The sequence below is a fragment of the Trachurus trachurus genome (genome assembly GCF_905171665.1).
Source record: "Trachurus trachurus genome assembly, chromosome: 3".
Lineage (NCBI taxonomy): Eukaryota > Metazoa > Chordata > Actinopteri > Carangiformes > Carangidae > Trachurus > Trachurus trachurus.
In genome coordinates this window covers 40,089,760-40,106,235 of record NC_139893.1, presented here as the reverse complement: position 1 = coordinate 40,106,235, position 16,476 = coordinate 40,089,760, and the positions used below count along the sequence as shown (strand labels likewise).

General features: G+C 44.0%; 2 protein-coding genes across 2 annotated transcripts in view; one reads left to right on the top strand and one right to left on the bottom strand.

Moving 5' to 3' along the window:
- Positions 1-6,963, bottom strand: part of myo9aa (myosin IXAa) — a 129,536-nt gene extending 122,573 nt beyond the window's left edge. The window contains exon 1 of the mRNA XM_083993532.1: positions 6,670-6,963. The gene's annotated coding sequence lies outside the window, so the exon portion shown is untranslated. The remainder of the gene's footprint in view (positions 1-6,669) is intronic.
- Positions 6,964-9,548: 2,585 nt separating this feature from the next.
- Positions 9,549-10,914, top strand: senp8 (SUMO peptidase family member, NEDD8 specific; the record flags this gene model as incomplete). Its single annotated transcript, XM_084001723.1, has 1 exon — positions 9,549-10,914. The coding sequence occupies one exon, from the start codon at positions 9,549-9,551 to the stop codon at positions 10,212-10,214; it is 666 nt and encodes a 221-aa protein (XP_083857849.1). The 3' UTR covers positions 10,215-10,914.
- Between the last annotated feature and the right edge of the window lie 5,562 nt (positions 10,915-16,476).

Genomic DNA, 16,476 nt, shown 5'->3' with positions numbered 1-16,476 from the left:
CACCTCCAGAAATAGGACTTGAGGAAAAACTCATTACAGCTGGCATTTGGGGCCTTTACTTTCATAGCTCACCTGCTCTGTGGAGCGGCTCAGTCAGCGTGACGTCAACATTTGCTAAGCTGGGAGTCGGGACTGCTTCACTTTTAAGCGTGGGCTCTTTCAGGCCCAAGTGGAGGACTGGGGACTTTGTGGAGACAATGGGGACCCTCTAATCTCCTTCTGTGGTGGATGACTAGAATCACTCAACCAGACTGCTAAGTCAGTGCAGCGAGGACCTGCTCTGAGATCAGCGTGAGTGCAGGTGGGAGCCAAAGCAAAGGGGACAGGGGCATTAAACGGAACGCTAGGGCACAACAAGACTCTGGAGGGTTCATGATAAATACTAGGACTTGATCATTGGTTTCTTTAAAACTGGTAGTGAATAAATACCTCAACAATTAGGACAGAAATACTTTCATCACCTTGTTTTCTTATTGCTGACTGCTCTGTCTCCTTGTATATCCTGACACTTTTAAAGACGGGTCAGAGAGCACAGCTGTACAATCTTCATATTCATTATTAAAAATACACAATGGACAGTTCCCCTGTGTCATTATGTTAAGAAAGTCTAAACAAAGTAAAAGGATTTTCACCTGAAGCCAAATTGTAAAAACAGATCACTTCTACCCCAGGCCAAAGACTAACTTTCCACTAAAATGAGGACAACGTACAGACAAATAAAAAAAACAGCTAGCCTAAACCTGTAACACAGAAATCATTTCACAGCACAAAAACTTAATTATCACATCTTTAATAATTCTGCATCTCAGGATTTTATTCTCCATCATTTTCTTCCAGAAGACCTGAATATCTGCTGCCTGCACCTTGAGCATAATCCCACAGTTAACGGTTCCACTTTGTGTCAAAGCAGCCTATATCATCCACTCATTTACTTCTCTGATAACTGCTGTATAGATTAGACGCTAGAAGCATTCCAACTACTAGTGAGCCTGTCTCGGGCTGCACCTTATCACGGCCTGTTTGTTGTCAGATACCCACAACTCCCTCCTCCTCGCTCTGACAGAGCACAGACGACTGGAAACGGACACAGCCTCTCACTGATAAGAGCATGCGCTGTGCTGTCCAGGCCAAATCCAAAACTTCCCTTTCTTGAGGCGTCGTATAGCTCACCAGGTTAAAGGGATAGTTCAACATTTTGACAAATTGGCCCATTGCCATAATCCCTATAGTTTTAGGAATAGGTTTGTTACTTTTAATTGTCGGTGCAAGCTGTTTTTAGAACGGGGGAGCAGAGCCATGAGCTGCTCAGAGCTACGATACGGAGGCTCATGGGATTTCTTGGTTTCCCTCATCAAACTCATCAAATACACAACAACTCCAAAACACACTGGTGGACAAGTTGTGACCTGCACATTCACCACGCTATGAGATAATAACAGAACGTCATGAGACAGAGTTGTTTTCGAGGTGCACCGACAATTAAAGGTAACGAACCTGGCAATCGGCCAATTTGCCAAAATGTTGAACTATCCCTTTAAGCAGGCGCCCCATATACAGAGGCTATAGTTGCAAAGGGCCACCTTTGCGCTCTCTGTCTCCCCATTTCCTGTCTCTCTCTGATTATCCTATCAATAAAAAAATAAAATAAACAAGGATAAAAGCCCCCCAAAATACTTTTTAAAAAACAAAAAAACTTCCCTTTCTGTCTGTGCTCTTTACTTGAGTCTCATCATCACCTCACCTCCTCCCTTAACATCATGTCCATCTTGGAGTGAGCATGGACTATTGGTGCTGCATTGTCATTGGAAGGCTTCAACAAGACAGCCAAACTTTTGCCTGATGGTTAATGTGGTTTCATGGCAGCACAGAGACTCAAATGGACAGTATTGTGTACCGTTACACAACAGCACATGCCTGAGGATTAACCATGGGCCCTGTGCTGTCTGTTCTGTGAGGCTGCGGGGGGGCCAGTGGCTATTGTCACAGTCGTATGACACGCAAAAATTCAGCAAATCACAACATCTCCACTGCTGTGCTCCCGGGAAAAAAAACAACTCCCACAGCAACATGGCCGGGGACATCTGGAGGCTTCTGTGGTTGGACCTGTGCGTGTCATCATCACTCACAGATCTGACGATGGCACATCTGTTAGTACTTGTATCCTACTGAATATTCTGAGAGTTACCACTTTACAGTAAGATGGTGAGTCTTTACTCCAGAAGGGCTTGAGATGTTCTGGGCATCTGATCAGGATGCCCCCTGAGCATCTCCCATTGGAGCTTTTCTGGCCCTGGGGCAGACCCAGAGCATGAACAACCATTACATATCTCATCTGGCCAGGGGACGCCTCGGGGTCCCTCAGTAGGCGCTGGAGGACATCACTGGAGACAGCCCTGCTCAACCTGCTGCCACCATGATGGACAGTGGAGAAAAACTACATCAAAAGGTCTTGATGCTATGCAACTGTCCTTTGTGACTTCTCCGACTAACTTACCTCTCAACAAAAAACCATGCTCGGCACACACTTCTCTTTTCATAACAATACCTTGGAGGACAGAGTTTAATGTAAGAGGATACAAACAGATCTGTATTGTTTGTGGAATCTATTTCCCATTTCAAGGGATTAATTAAAAAAAAAAAAGAACAAGTTAAGCTCATTTCACATAAACAAAATTGCAACCAACAACACAATGCACTTTCTTCTCTCCGTCTCACTCCAGCTACTGTTAGCACCAGTGAGTTAATGAGGGGAAATGCAAAATGCTGGGGAAGCTGAGCCTTTGAGGCCAAAGCCTCCCTCATATAATGGCCTACTAAAGAAAGGGGAGCTTTGTTCGCTGCAACACAAGCAGGTTCCTCTTTAATGACTTCATGTGCATGCCAATCATTTACGCCATTCAATCCCGTCATGCGGCACACCAACACTTTTCAGGACATCCTGATCATGTGAGCTTGCGGCACGTGACTCCTGTTGTGACCCCACCTCCAAACACAAGCTGCCATTCGGTTCAGCAGGTAACAGCTCGAGGGCCGAGGACGGGGTCGCTCCCGTTTTCAGATTGTGTAGAAACTAGGGCTGGGCGATATGGCTGGAAAATGGATCACGATGTAGGCTAAGTGTTTCATATCAGTCGATATCGAAATGTTGATGGTTTTTTTACCTACTTGAAATAAGGACCAGGAGAAAAAAAAGGTTGAATTTAACTGCTTTTATTTTTAACATAACCTTTAACCTTTAAAAAGAGGTCAACACAGCTATGAAAAACAGTCAAATAGATAAACACACTGGTCAATGTGCAAATACAGACATAATGTTTTGATGTTTTGTCTTCTCCATGGTGGTCAATTGCAGCTTGTGTGGTGTTTGACCTGTACCAGCAGATTTAGACGACTGTGGCTGTTTGATGCTGCTGTACTCCAACGGATAAGAGCGGCTGAGGTGGTCAAATAAATCTGTCGTATTGCCAGACTTGACAGAGATGACGACATCCGAAATACTGCCAAACTGGTGACGTGACCTTTCCTCTTTTAACCACAATTTCCTCTAGGTCTTTCACACTCGCCGTTCTTGTTGTCGAGCAGTTATGAGGTACGATGGCGCAACCAAACATGAAACCACTAGTGCGCACTAGTGAATTTGTTCATGCCACCAACCTTGCTTAACTGGGCCAGGAGAGGTGGAGAGGCTAAAGCCCTTCCTTGGCCTACATCCCCCAGGATGCCTTGCGGTTCAGGATCAGGGTTTTCGTCCTGTCTTTTTCTCACAGAGTTCAGTGAAATCATCGAATGTTCTATTTTCTGTTGATATTGATCACGTATCTATAGTGATATATATTGTTCATCGCCCAGCCCTAGTAGGACCAACACTCAGAGGAGCTGCTGTGGATGAGTAAAGGACTGGTTACAGCTCAGAGGGTTGTTAAGTCAATTATCAAGGGGAGAAAACTGCGTCTTTGAAGAGTCACTGCACTTTTCAAACACTGTGTTTATGTTTTTAAAGAACAATTCTGTTGATATAGGCCCTGGTTACTGCTGCAGCTTCTCTACAGATGCTGCAGTTATGAACAACATCACATGACCTGTAATGGTTGTTCATCACACTGGTGTTGGGGGGATACAATATAAAGATTGGAATAATTAAGTTTCTTATAAAATAAAGTGCTTGTTGGTTCAACCTGATGATGCAGATTATGGAGATTATAGATGTGTGAAATTCATCATTTGAGCTAATGCAGCTTTTAGGGGGTTTAACTGCAGTGATGTCTGCTCCTGTTGCCGCCATGACGGCTCAGCTGGTCCACATCTAAAATGTGCCGCAGGACACGATACTGCATCTAACACACTGTCTATAGCCAAGCTCTTTGTTCAGTGAACTGAAGCCTCTCCATCTTTGGATTCAACTTCTGAGGTTTTATTTTATGCCAAATTTCCAAAGATATATGAGGCACATAATTGAAACAATTCATAACAACCTACAACAAGGCTGTTTGAACTCAGCTGAACACCAGGAACAAGACCGGCCAAAAGCGAGGCCGCACCCCAGGTCTGAGAGACACGATACAAACCTGAAGCCATGATTTGTGTTCAAACTGAGCGGATCCCACATAATGTAGCTGTGAAGTGGAGGAACTCTGCATGGAGCGATGCTGCTCTGTGGTCTGTGGCTTCTGGACATGTGTGTCCACATCAAAACGTCTTAGAGAGGTAAAAAGTTGAAGTATAGCTGAACAAAGGTAGATTGTCTTGTTCTAATCCTGGAAGTATTTCACAGAACTGCTGCACAACTGTATAAATTAGCTGCTGCAGAGACTTTTCAGACGTTCTCGACCTCAGACTCGATCTTTCAGGTGGTGTCGGTGATAAATCCCGACACAGACGCGGCCCAGCGTGGTACTAACCGATGCCGGCCTTTTAGAAATAGCAGACAGAGGGGCCTGTGGGGTGTCAGATGTCAACAGGGACCAGTTGCTGGAGTCCCGGCCCGGGCTGCGTCTCATTCTACACACACACAGCAGCTGTGTCTTCTCAGACCTCACATTCCTGCAGGACAGGCCCACTTTACTCTCATCACCTGTGCTGATCTGAGGGCAGGATGAGCTCTGCAGCTATCATGAAAGGGGAGGCTGATCTGGAACAACATTTACTAATGTTTTTACTAAATCACAGGACAAACATCCAGCCAAAGCACTAAAAAAAAAAGCACTGAGACCCAGCTCTAAATCTAATAGAGCTATTACGTAACTGTCAAACAAGCACAGTGAGATGATCACGGGCACTGCGGTGGGTTATCCATCTTCTTCCCCCTAAAATGACATCATCTTTCTCCTGACAACTCTGTAAGAAAGGCAACATGTATAACACAGTATGAACTCACACACACACATATATAATGCAGGCCACAGCCTCTGCAGAAATGTTTATGTGCCACAGTCAAAGATAAAAGCGCAGATCCAGGAAGTCAACTGTCTTTCCTTGATTTTGTCCGTCACACTGACTGACTGAGACACAGACCCATGATTCAGCATCTTCCTTCACCCCGTTGGACCTCCTTGTGCAATTACAGCCGCTTTGCAGTCTGTGCTGCTTTCGCTGCATTGTGAGCTGTAGCTCTGACCTCCACTAAATAATACATGTAAACACTTCTCCCTCCCCGCTGCAGCCACACACACTCAGGCCAGCACAACCCCTCCTCATACACCTAAACCCCATTTATGTGCTTCAGCTAATGAATTCTTTTAATCAAACCGTGTTCGTGTAATTGTGACTGTCATGTGTGATTGTGTGCGTCTGTCCCGTGTTGGTGTTTGTACTACTTTTACGCACTGACATTACGTGTGTTTCTTTAAATACAGATGAAAATTTGCCCTTTTAGACTAAATCTGACTCAGAGCTGCAACCATTAATCCATGAGTTCATCAAATACTAATCGGCTGGCTGTTGTTTGGTTATATTTCCAAGCAAAAACACAGAACGTTTGTTGATTTTAGCTTCTCTGATTTTGGGATGGGCTCATACAATTTCTGTGTGTTTGTTTTGTGCTCTTGCTTGGATAAAACAAGCTAAACAAGGACATCACAAGTTAGGAACGGTCTCTTTCTCACCACTTTCCAGGTATTGAAGACTATCAGAGGATTCATTGATAGGCTACTAAAAACCAATCAATTTCAGCACTAATATTGATGTCAACTTTATGTCAACTGGTGATTTAAAACTCAACACAGTAAATCCAAACTGGGTTCTGGCTCTACAGTGTCTCGTTTCATAAGGATATCATTGCAGTCTTTAGATGCAGAGCAGGCACTCTGTAGAGGCAGTGTGACATGACACTGAGCAGCAAACTTTTTTACAAGCCCTCACACACATCACATATACACACACGCACACACTTCTGATTGTTACACGTCAATTCAACAAAGAGCAGCGGCTGAGCCCATACACACCTTAACAAGCATGGCAGTTAAAACAATGTTGCAGATGAGTGCAGCTTGAGGGAACAGGTTTGTTGCAGAGTCTAAACTGATTCATGGATGATCCACTGATCCAGCTGCTGCTGCTCCAGCCCCAGAGCCCCAGAGCCCCTCTCCCCAGCCCGGGGCACTGGGGCAGCACCCCACTACTCCGCTCCATATCACTCCACAGCACAACTCCTCCACATCACACACTCCTTACCTCCAGACGTGAGCGCTGAAGTCAACTGGAAGCGGGACTGGAAGTTTGTCGTCTCTCCTCAGGATGGGTTGTGGAGCTCGGAGCCACACAAATGTCTAAGTCTCTATTTAATTCCCTGCATTCCCACTCAATTCATTTGCCGTCTTCTTCTCTCCCGCCGCTCGCCGCCCGAACAACTGCTCGAAATTCAAGTCCGCGCTGAACACTTGCGCATTTTGTTTTTTACAGATATATCCGAGCGAGTTTGAATGTAATTACAGGGCAGTCCTTCGCAGCTCGGTGACGGTCGCTGAAAACTCCTCTCTGCTTCGCTAATCACTGCTGCCACTCTCCGGCGCGCTGCCGTGCGCGTTCACGCCGCTCCTGGGCGGGGACAACATCCAGGGGCAGGACGAGGCCAAATAACAGGAAGTAGCAGAAAGTGTAGTAGCTACAGGGAGCACACACCTCATGTGTCTGGTTTGTTTTGGTCTTGCCCTTTTTCTACCAGTTTCTGGGTAGATGTCTGTAATTTGATTTCCCTTTCTATTGAGCCAGATTTTTCCCTTTGTTTTGAAAATGTACAGTTTGGTTTAAGTTAGACGGTAGGCTACCATTAATCCTTTTATCCAAATGGCACATTCATAAATGTAGGCTAGATACACAAATCAAAATCCTTTTTTTCTTACATTTAAGAACGAAGTCAAGCAGTAGGCTATATTGAAACCATTGAAAAATCTAATAACACAAAAGCTATCAAGACCTTGAACCTATGTGGTCTCTACAACATATTTTTATAATGCAATCTGTAAAAAATGCCTTTATGCATGTAACCCCCTGGCGATAATCTTTGTTGTTGTGTTGAATTGTATTGTTTTGCACAATTCTTAATAAAGTTGTGGGGAAAAAAACCTCATGTTTCTGGATCATCGTCTGAACCGAGCACCAGCGGCTATTTTAAGTTCAGACCTTCAGACCTATGGTTCAGACATGGTTGACATGGGAGTTAAGCAGATAGCCTATGCTACCTCATTTTCTTTTATGAATTTATAGCTACAATATTATAGGATAACTTTTATAGGCTAAATAATAAAATATCTATATAAGTAGGCCAACATTTCCATTTGCAGTATCTGACATAAATCATTTTCTTCGGCTAGCCTACCTTATATTTATTGCAGGACTCTTTGACCAATCATAGGCTATATAATAGGCTAATAGTATAATAGGCCTACTCTAAAACAAAAACAAAAAATACTATAAATGGCGGACGTTTGTAGGTAGTAAAATCAATAACATTTAGCCTAAATTTGCATTACGATAAGGTGCGTCAAATAAAATATATAGGCTACATTTTTTAAAGGTAGGCTACGCCTATAAATGAAGAAAAGTGGGTGTTTGATGGTTTAAATTATTTTTCATTTAAATATGTGAAACATTGAATGAATCAGGCTTAAAATGGGAAGATTTCATTAAGTGCCTGATATAAAATTATTTAAATCTGCGTCACAAATTAGAGCAATTGCAAATGTTGCTTTGATTCTAATTAATAATGACGGACTTGTCTGGAGTGAGGCACATTTTCCTGATTATACTTACACACTTTGACTACCAGTCACTAACTGCAATGCAGGGTTTGCATGTCTGGTTGCTACTGGGGCATTTCAACAGTGTTGTGTTAGTATTTTCTACAGAACTAAGGATCTGGATATCTTGCTCCACTGCCGTTATCGTTTCAATGTGTTGGTGTTGTGGAACAGACTACTACCCGTTAAAAGCACTGCGCAGATGCCCGGATGAAATCAGCCAATCACGACCAAGCTTGTCTCCTCCCAACTGTCGCGAAATGTTTACGGTGTCAAAACTTTGCCTCAGTTTACGTTAGTCCGCTGCAATGAGGGACAAGACCGCAGTTTTCGTGGTACTTCTTAGTTGAATGTGTCTTTTACAGGTATGGACATTGAATGAACAACACGTATCGTAATGTGGCAGTACACGGGTTATTTTCTGCAGGCTAAAAATCATCGTTTGGCCGAGTTGTTCAGCTTCGTGTACTGACTGTGGCTATTAGCCGGCTCATGCTAACCGTGGTTTCAACAGTCAGGTAGACGCATTGCAGTAATGTGACTCCGCAGCGGCTTCACCGTCCGAACCCTGACGGTTACAGCCGTTAAAACCACCACGGTGAATTAAAGTGACACAGCGGTTGGAAACCAAACCTCTCCGCTCCGTGTAAAGGTCCGCAGCAGTGAAGCAGACCTGGGGCTTACTGTGTTAGCTTCAGGCAGTGGTGGACGAAGGGTCCAGGTCCTTTACTGTGGTAAAAGTAACGCAAACAAAACTCCTGTGTTCACAATGTCATTTAGTATGAAGTACAATCAGCAGAATGTGCTGCAGGTGTCCAAATGAAACGCACTCACTGCAGAAAATAGTCCCTCGCTGCTCATGTATTATGTGAGCTGAGCATGGTTTACCTTCTCAGTTAATGTTTGAGCTACGCGGACCCATTAAAAACATGAATACAAATGTTAAACTTAGTAAATTCATGGATCAAAAAAAACATTTTTTTCTTTGTTGACTAATGAACTAATCATCATATCAGCTCTGTTGGCTACTATTTAATGCTGTATATTACACCATTAATATGTGCATGATATCACATCCCCAAACACGGACTAACTTTCATCATTTCAGCTTTGCTTTCTTAGTAGAGAAGAGAAAACAGAAAAGCTAAAAGGACATTCAGTATTTTAAATGAGCAACATCTTTAGATTGCTTGTCCTGTACAGTCACCTCAGCTGCTGATTCATTTTCTGGTGATTGACAGATCAGCTGAAAACATTCAGCACTAACATCTGGCTCTGTGTTTTCAGACTGACACTCCCTGACTGTGTAGGAGGATGGACCCTGTAGTGTTGAGCTACCAGGACAGCCTGCTGCGGCGCTCTGACGTGTCCTTACTGGAAGGACCATACTGGCTCAATGACCAAGTCATCGGTTTTGCCTTTGAATACTTTGCCGCAGAGCGCTTCAGAGTCCTGGGAGGGACCATCATCTTCATCAGCCCGGAGGTCACTCAGTTCATCAAGTGTGCTTCCTGCCCCGATGAGCTGGCCCTGTTTCTGGAGCCGCTGGGTCTTGCCTCCCGCCGCTGGGTCTTCCTAGCTGTTAACGACAACTCCAATCAGACGGCCGGGGGATCCCATTGGAGCCTTTTGGTTTACCATCACAACTCCAACCACTTTGCCCACTATGACTCTCAAAACGGCAGCAATTCGCTGCACGCGCGGCGCATCGCCAGCAAGTTAGAGCCTTTCCTGGGCGCGGGGAGAAAAGCGCTGTTTGTGGAGGAGCCCTGCCCTTCGCAGCAGAACAGCTATGACTGTGGCATGTATGTTATCTGTATCGCCGAGGCCTTGTGCGAGAAGGCCAGGGTGGAGGGCTCGCCTCGCCTTCCCATGCAAATCATCACCCCAGCCTACATCACCCAGAAGAGGGCTGAGTGGTGCAGACTGATCCAGAGTCTAGCCCAGAATGATCTCTGCTGCTCGCTGTCCTTTCCTTAGCACGTCGATTGCCCCTCGGTATATGCAGAACAGCCGTCAGCCCCCACATATCTACTGCTGGAGCATCTGAATGCACTCCTTGAATACAGTATTTAACTATATATGAAGTATATTTCTATCGCAGTCTCTATCATACTCCATTAGAGAGAAGAGTTTAAAAATAAAGCAATCATATGGATCTTAAATGATTCATGGAACAGTTGGTGTCATGTTTATCCCTTGTATATGCACAGCAACATACAGTATGTAAACAAGAACACCAGCATGCCTATAAAAAGGACCCCACGCCCCCATTGTAGATATTTAGCGAGGATGAAGAAGAACGTGTTATGTGGAAGAGAAGACACTGACTTTTCTTCCACCTCATCAGTTTGGAGCGAATGTAGAAATGTTTACACGGACTATTGCTCAGGGTCATTTTAAATGAACTAGAATTGACAATAAGAATGTGCATCTTAACCTTGGCTCCTTCTCGTATGTCACATCTGTCTGTTACTGGTTACATTCATTTTTTTCCTCTCAGTATGAACAGGCGTCATCTCTGCAACAACAAGCTTTCAGTTTTTAAACAGGTCAAAAGTAAAGTGCTGCATGAGGGTCGGATGTGCACCGAATGCTGCGAGTGGTGGAATGTATGTTGTGTTCTCATATGAAGCAAATATCAAAAGGCATTGTCTGCTGACTTAATAAATTTTACTGTTGTCACACTTTTGTTGACAAAATGACACATTTGCCTTGTGGTTCTTAATTTAAAGTCTCAGATGTCTCTTCTTCATTCACTTTGAGTTGTATTAAAGGTCCAGTGTGTAATGATTGGCAAGGTTTATTGACATAATCTGAATATACTACCAGTGGATATATTTGTGTAAGTGTATAATCACTATAAAATCAAATTTGTTTGGTTTTCGTAGCCATATAATTATTATTTTACATATACGTATAGCAAGGGTCTTTCTTTAAAGACTGTCGCCATTTTGCACCGCCATGTTTTGACAGCAGCCCGGACAGAAAATCCAGCCAGCCAGAGAGAGGGTTTCGCGAGTTTCACGCTCACGAAGAAGAGATATCTAGCATCTGAACACTAGATATCACGGCTTTCCCCCCATTTTACACACTGGACCTTTAAATACTTTTAACATTTTCACTACAATACAGTTTTATCAGCATTTGAATAATTATAAACTACAAACCTGCTCATTTGTTTTAGCAGGTTTGTGTTGAAGCCAAAGTCCTTCTAGGCAAATCTCGCGTGATTTGCGCCGGCGTCAGTGCGTTTACTGCGAATCACGCGAGATTTGGACGGCCCAGGAAGAGGAGCTTCGAGAAGCTTCCGCTACAAACAAGCTTAAAATATATTTCAAAGGAGGTTAAATCGAAAGCAACTGGACTTAGTTATTTGTCTAGGAAGACGTTTCACCTCTCATCCAAGAGGCTTCATCAGTTCATGTACGCAGCTGACCAGGCTGGGACTGGTCCAACTATCTGGTGTGGAGACTCACTATTTAACCTCTTGTGTGGGCGTTTCACAAGGGTGATGATGTCACTGGTTCCCTTTTGTGCTCCAAGTGCCAACGACAGTAGTTGGAGTGACAGTCGTTGGTGGGAAGTTGGTTTCGACTTCGTTAGTGCCCTATTGTGTTCTAACGACAGTCGTTGGAGTCACTTGCCACTTGTGAACAGTGGTTGTTCTTTGAGGCTAGATTGAGAACAAAGAACAACTACTGTTCACAAGTGGCAAGTGACTCCAACGACTGTCGTTGTCCAACTTAAAGTCCAGTTGCTTTCGATTTAACCTCCTTTGAAATACTATGACCTGGACAAATGAGAATATGCACCGGCTCAAGCTTAAAATATAGACTTTTTTTTTTTTTTTCGGGACAATTACGCAATTTGGGGCTTCAGCACAAGACGGACATTACATACGAGCATCATGGAGGTATTTGGATGTTTTTTTGTGTGTGTTTTTTTACGAAGAGCTCCGGTGTCCCTTTGCAACCGTTGCATTGAAATTCACTGCTACGCCGAGACCCCCTGTAACTCAGAGAAGGGACGGTGGACTCTGATAATTCTTCCAGCCCTTAGTCAACATGAGGGTGAGTAGATAATGAGCGAAATATCATTCTAGGGTGAACTATCCCTTTAACATTCAAACATCTTATTGTTGTGGTTTGAAAGAGAGGACCATAATACCCACTATGTTAAATGCCACAATGGATTGCATAATGAAAAAAAGCTGAAACACAGAGGCACAGTGTACACTTCACTGTGATCTTGTTGTTTCCAGACAATTAAACTTTCACTTTTCATGTTTTAAAAATAAGTGACTTGATTTATAAAAGGCAGGAGCTTCCATTTTTAGAGGAGCATCAGAAATATCCGCTGAGGTCATGTCCGTAAGAATCCAAAAGTAGGATGTGGGTGACGGTGCAAACTGTCACCAAGCACCAAACAGTTCCATAATGCAGCCCTCCTGCACTATGTATTTTCGGATCTTGTGTGTGGGAGTGGATGATTCTTGTCTATATCAAAGAAAAGGAGAACACATTTAGCAATTAAACAGTTTGAGTTCTCTTCAGTAGTGTACTCTAAACCACTACACTCTTTCCAGTTGGTCTAAACATAGGTACAACTACTGATGTAAACAACAACAGTCTTACAATGAAAAATATAGTCATATAGGTTATAGGAAATCTCCAGGACAGTTAAAGGAACTTCAGTTTCCATAGACACTGATCTTTTATGTATCCGCACAATTAAAAACATAAGTAATCATCAGGAACCAAAAGAACATCATAAGATCTACATGAATCTGTCTACATTTTTCAGACAAAAATGAATATAGTGATGAAAAATTCATGTTTAATTTCTTGCAGGACTATTGTCTTACACAGCACTATTCTTCTCTAGTGAACTACCATCACCACATGTGCACTCACTAACACACACAAACAACAAAATATTGGGTAACTTACGACAAAAGTGTTGACTCTGACGGCGCTGTGACGGACTCTGCAGGATCCTCCACCTTTGGAGCTGCCACTGCAGAGCTGCCCTCTAAAGGATCTTCCTCCAGCTCCTCTTTAAGGTCCAGACGAGGTCTCTTTGAGGGACTCGTTACATGTGTTGATGAAAAACAAAAAGGGTCTGCAGGGGATGTTCCAACACCAAAATCCTGGCAGGACACAGTAGCCTGAACACCTGTAAACAACAATATCATTTTACTAAAAAAGTCTACATAACCAACTTCATCAAAACTATTGTATGGAAGATGGTTTGTACATACCTTTACTTCTCAAGTGGGACTGAGGAGTCCTGAAGGATAGCTGTGTGCTCACTGGGTCAGTCTGACATGCCACATCCCTTGATGCTGGTGGCTGAATGGATGCACTTGATGTGCTGGCCTGTATAAAAAAAATAAAAATAAAAAGACTGTATAAAGCTTAATAAGGAATTTGTGTGTTGTTCACCATTACATGAGAGACCCTCACTTGGCAACACAACCACTGGGCTCCCATCCCCCACTGACCTGCAACAGGTTAACATCTAAAAACAGCTAACGAAAGCTAATGTCTCCAAACTCTTTGAAACTGTTGGCATACAGGTAGTCTCTGTCTCCAGTCGTCTGTACATGTTTGCAGACTTTTTAGTGGGACAACTAAGGTCCCTCATAATATTATGAACATTAAAGGTTGGGTCTGGAGTTTTGTGTCCAAAAATAAACACTAGACAATACAAATGAAATCCATCTTTGGGCTTCTAGTACTGTGTGGTGGTGACCGTGTCAAAGACGGTTTATAAACTATATTGTAAATAGAGTGTCTTTGGTTTCTGTGTGGAGAGCGAGAGAGTCGGTGTTTTTTCTCGCATTGGAGCCGCAAACCAATTCCCGACCGTCACCGACAGCTAAAGTCTCAACTGGTAACAAGTATGAAGACCGTTGTGGGGAGCTAGCTCGATGCTAACTTCGGCTAGCGGTAAGCATCCGCCGCTAACACCCTCTTCCCAGCTCACAACAACGGTATAACAACACAACACCGGAGGCTGCCGGTGTTGGTGACAGTCAGGACCGTAAAGGAAAGGAAATCCAGTCCAAGTGAAGCGCTGGAGCTGTGGGCCGAAACCTGACAACTGCTGCTGTCTGGGGCAGGAGCAAGGGGGCAGTTGTCGGTCTGAGAAGTGAAGCTCACTTCCGCGTTCAAAAAACTGCAATCCCCTGGGCTTCCTCTGGGGGCTGGTGTCAGAAAGCAGCATTCTCCATAGACCCCCATGTTAAAATCGCCGACTTTACATCCTCAATAAACATGATCAAAGCCTGGTGTCAGAACGTTTTTTGGTCTCAACCGATAGTTTCTACCTCCGCACACACTCTGAGGGGGGTGAATTTTTTTTTAACTCTACCGTTTTACTGTTATTAGGTTAAAACTCTGGCCAAGTAGGGCGCTGAAACCTTGAGTGACAGGTCCGGAGCGGTCCGGAGACAGGCTGCTAAGAGGCCAGTGGGCGGGTTCTCGGCCGGCCAATCCAACATGGCGCTGTTCAGGCCGCCATATTTGAGTCACAAAAACGACTCCCCAAACCAGTGGGTGACGTCACGGTTGCTACGTCCATTCTTTTTACAGTCTATGGGCAGGAGGCTACCATAGACTGTAAAAAGAATGGACGTCTGTTTTGTGCCAGTTGGTCTCCGGACCTGTCACTCAACGTTTCCGCGCCCCAATTGGCCAGAATTTTAAACCTAATAATAGTAAAACAGTAGAGTTTTAAAAAAATTCACCCCCCTCAGAGTGTGTGCGGGGGTAGAAACTATCGGTTGAGACCAAAAAAATAAAATGTACCAGGCTGTAAATATGTTTTTTTAAGCTGTAAAGTCGGCTATTTTAACATGGGGCTCAATTAGAGTTGCTCCCTTCTGGAGCCAGCCCCCAGAGGAAGCCGAGGGGATTGCAGTTTGTTGAATGCGGAAGTGAGCTTCACTTCTCAGACCCACAACTGCCCCCTTGGAGGCTACACATGTTTTGTTTACAAACTGCAACAAACAAAACTCCAGACTCTACCTTTAAACTCGCTTCAAACGCCATTGTCGCATATGCAACTGTAAATAATATAAAAACGTGGCGACTTACCGATGGCCCAGGTGCAGTTGCTGGATCCCGTATGGTTGGGACTGGGAGTGATCCTTTTATGAGGGTCAGTGTGGAGGCAAAGCCAGCTTTGTACTGACCCTCGTTACTGAAACAAGCCGAAGTGAAGTGGTTCGCACACACATACAAACTTGCAGGCAACGTAGCCGGCACGTTGTCGTTAAAAATAAAACGCAACCACTGTCTCTTCTGTTCTTCTTTGGCTGGGACAGAATATAAGCACTTATGTCGATTTGTACAACCAACAACTGAGCAATTTGCGTGTCTAGCTCTGGACGACATTGCAACACAATGCTATCTAACCGCTGGACAAACCGAACTTCACTAGGGGATGACCGCCCCCTTGTCCGGGGAGAGGGAGTGTTCTGGAGCAGAGGGGGCCGACCAGTCTGCAGCTCACTCCCGTCGTTACCTCACCACAGGAGCTGATCCGAGCAGCCGCATCACTCTTCAGAGCGGAGCCATGAGCGGAGCCTGCTGTGTCAACTCCCAATTTTGTCTGCATTCTGGTTCCGTTCATCCGCATCCGTAAATCACCTATTCACCAAAGTAAAAGTGTTCACCAACATAAAACTTATAAAAATAGACATCAACGCAATACAATAAAAGCAAAAGTTTACCTTAATGGCTCAGGGACTTTCTTGTAAATTATATAAAAAAGTTTCACCGCATTTTATTAGCTTGGTGCTTTTATTTTGACGGAAAGGCCTGTCTCTCTCGCCCTGCATCCGGTTGCTTACCAAAACAGAGAGTCGTCTGCTCAGACTAGTCTGAGGCTCTGAGCAGCCTGCCCTGTAGGAGCGCCGGTTTACCAGTGGGTGGGCTGCAGCTGCAGAGTCCATGCAGGAGCAGGACCTAGTTTGCTGTTTACCAATGGTAATCTCTTAGATTATCAACAATTTTGCACTAAACATAAATTCAACCCTTCCAAAACAGACTTTATTAAATTACAAAAAGCACTTCCTCATGGATTTATATTTCTAACAAAAAATATATTGGCCCACCAACCTATAATACCACAACTGGGCCCATTGTCAGTACAGGGGATTTTAATCCGGGAGAAAAAATGTAACAATCATTTTTATAAGGAACTGCCTCACTGAAACATTGTTCCCCGGCAA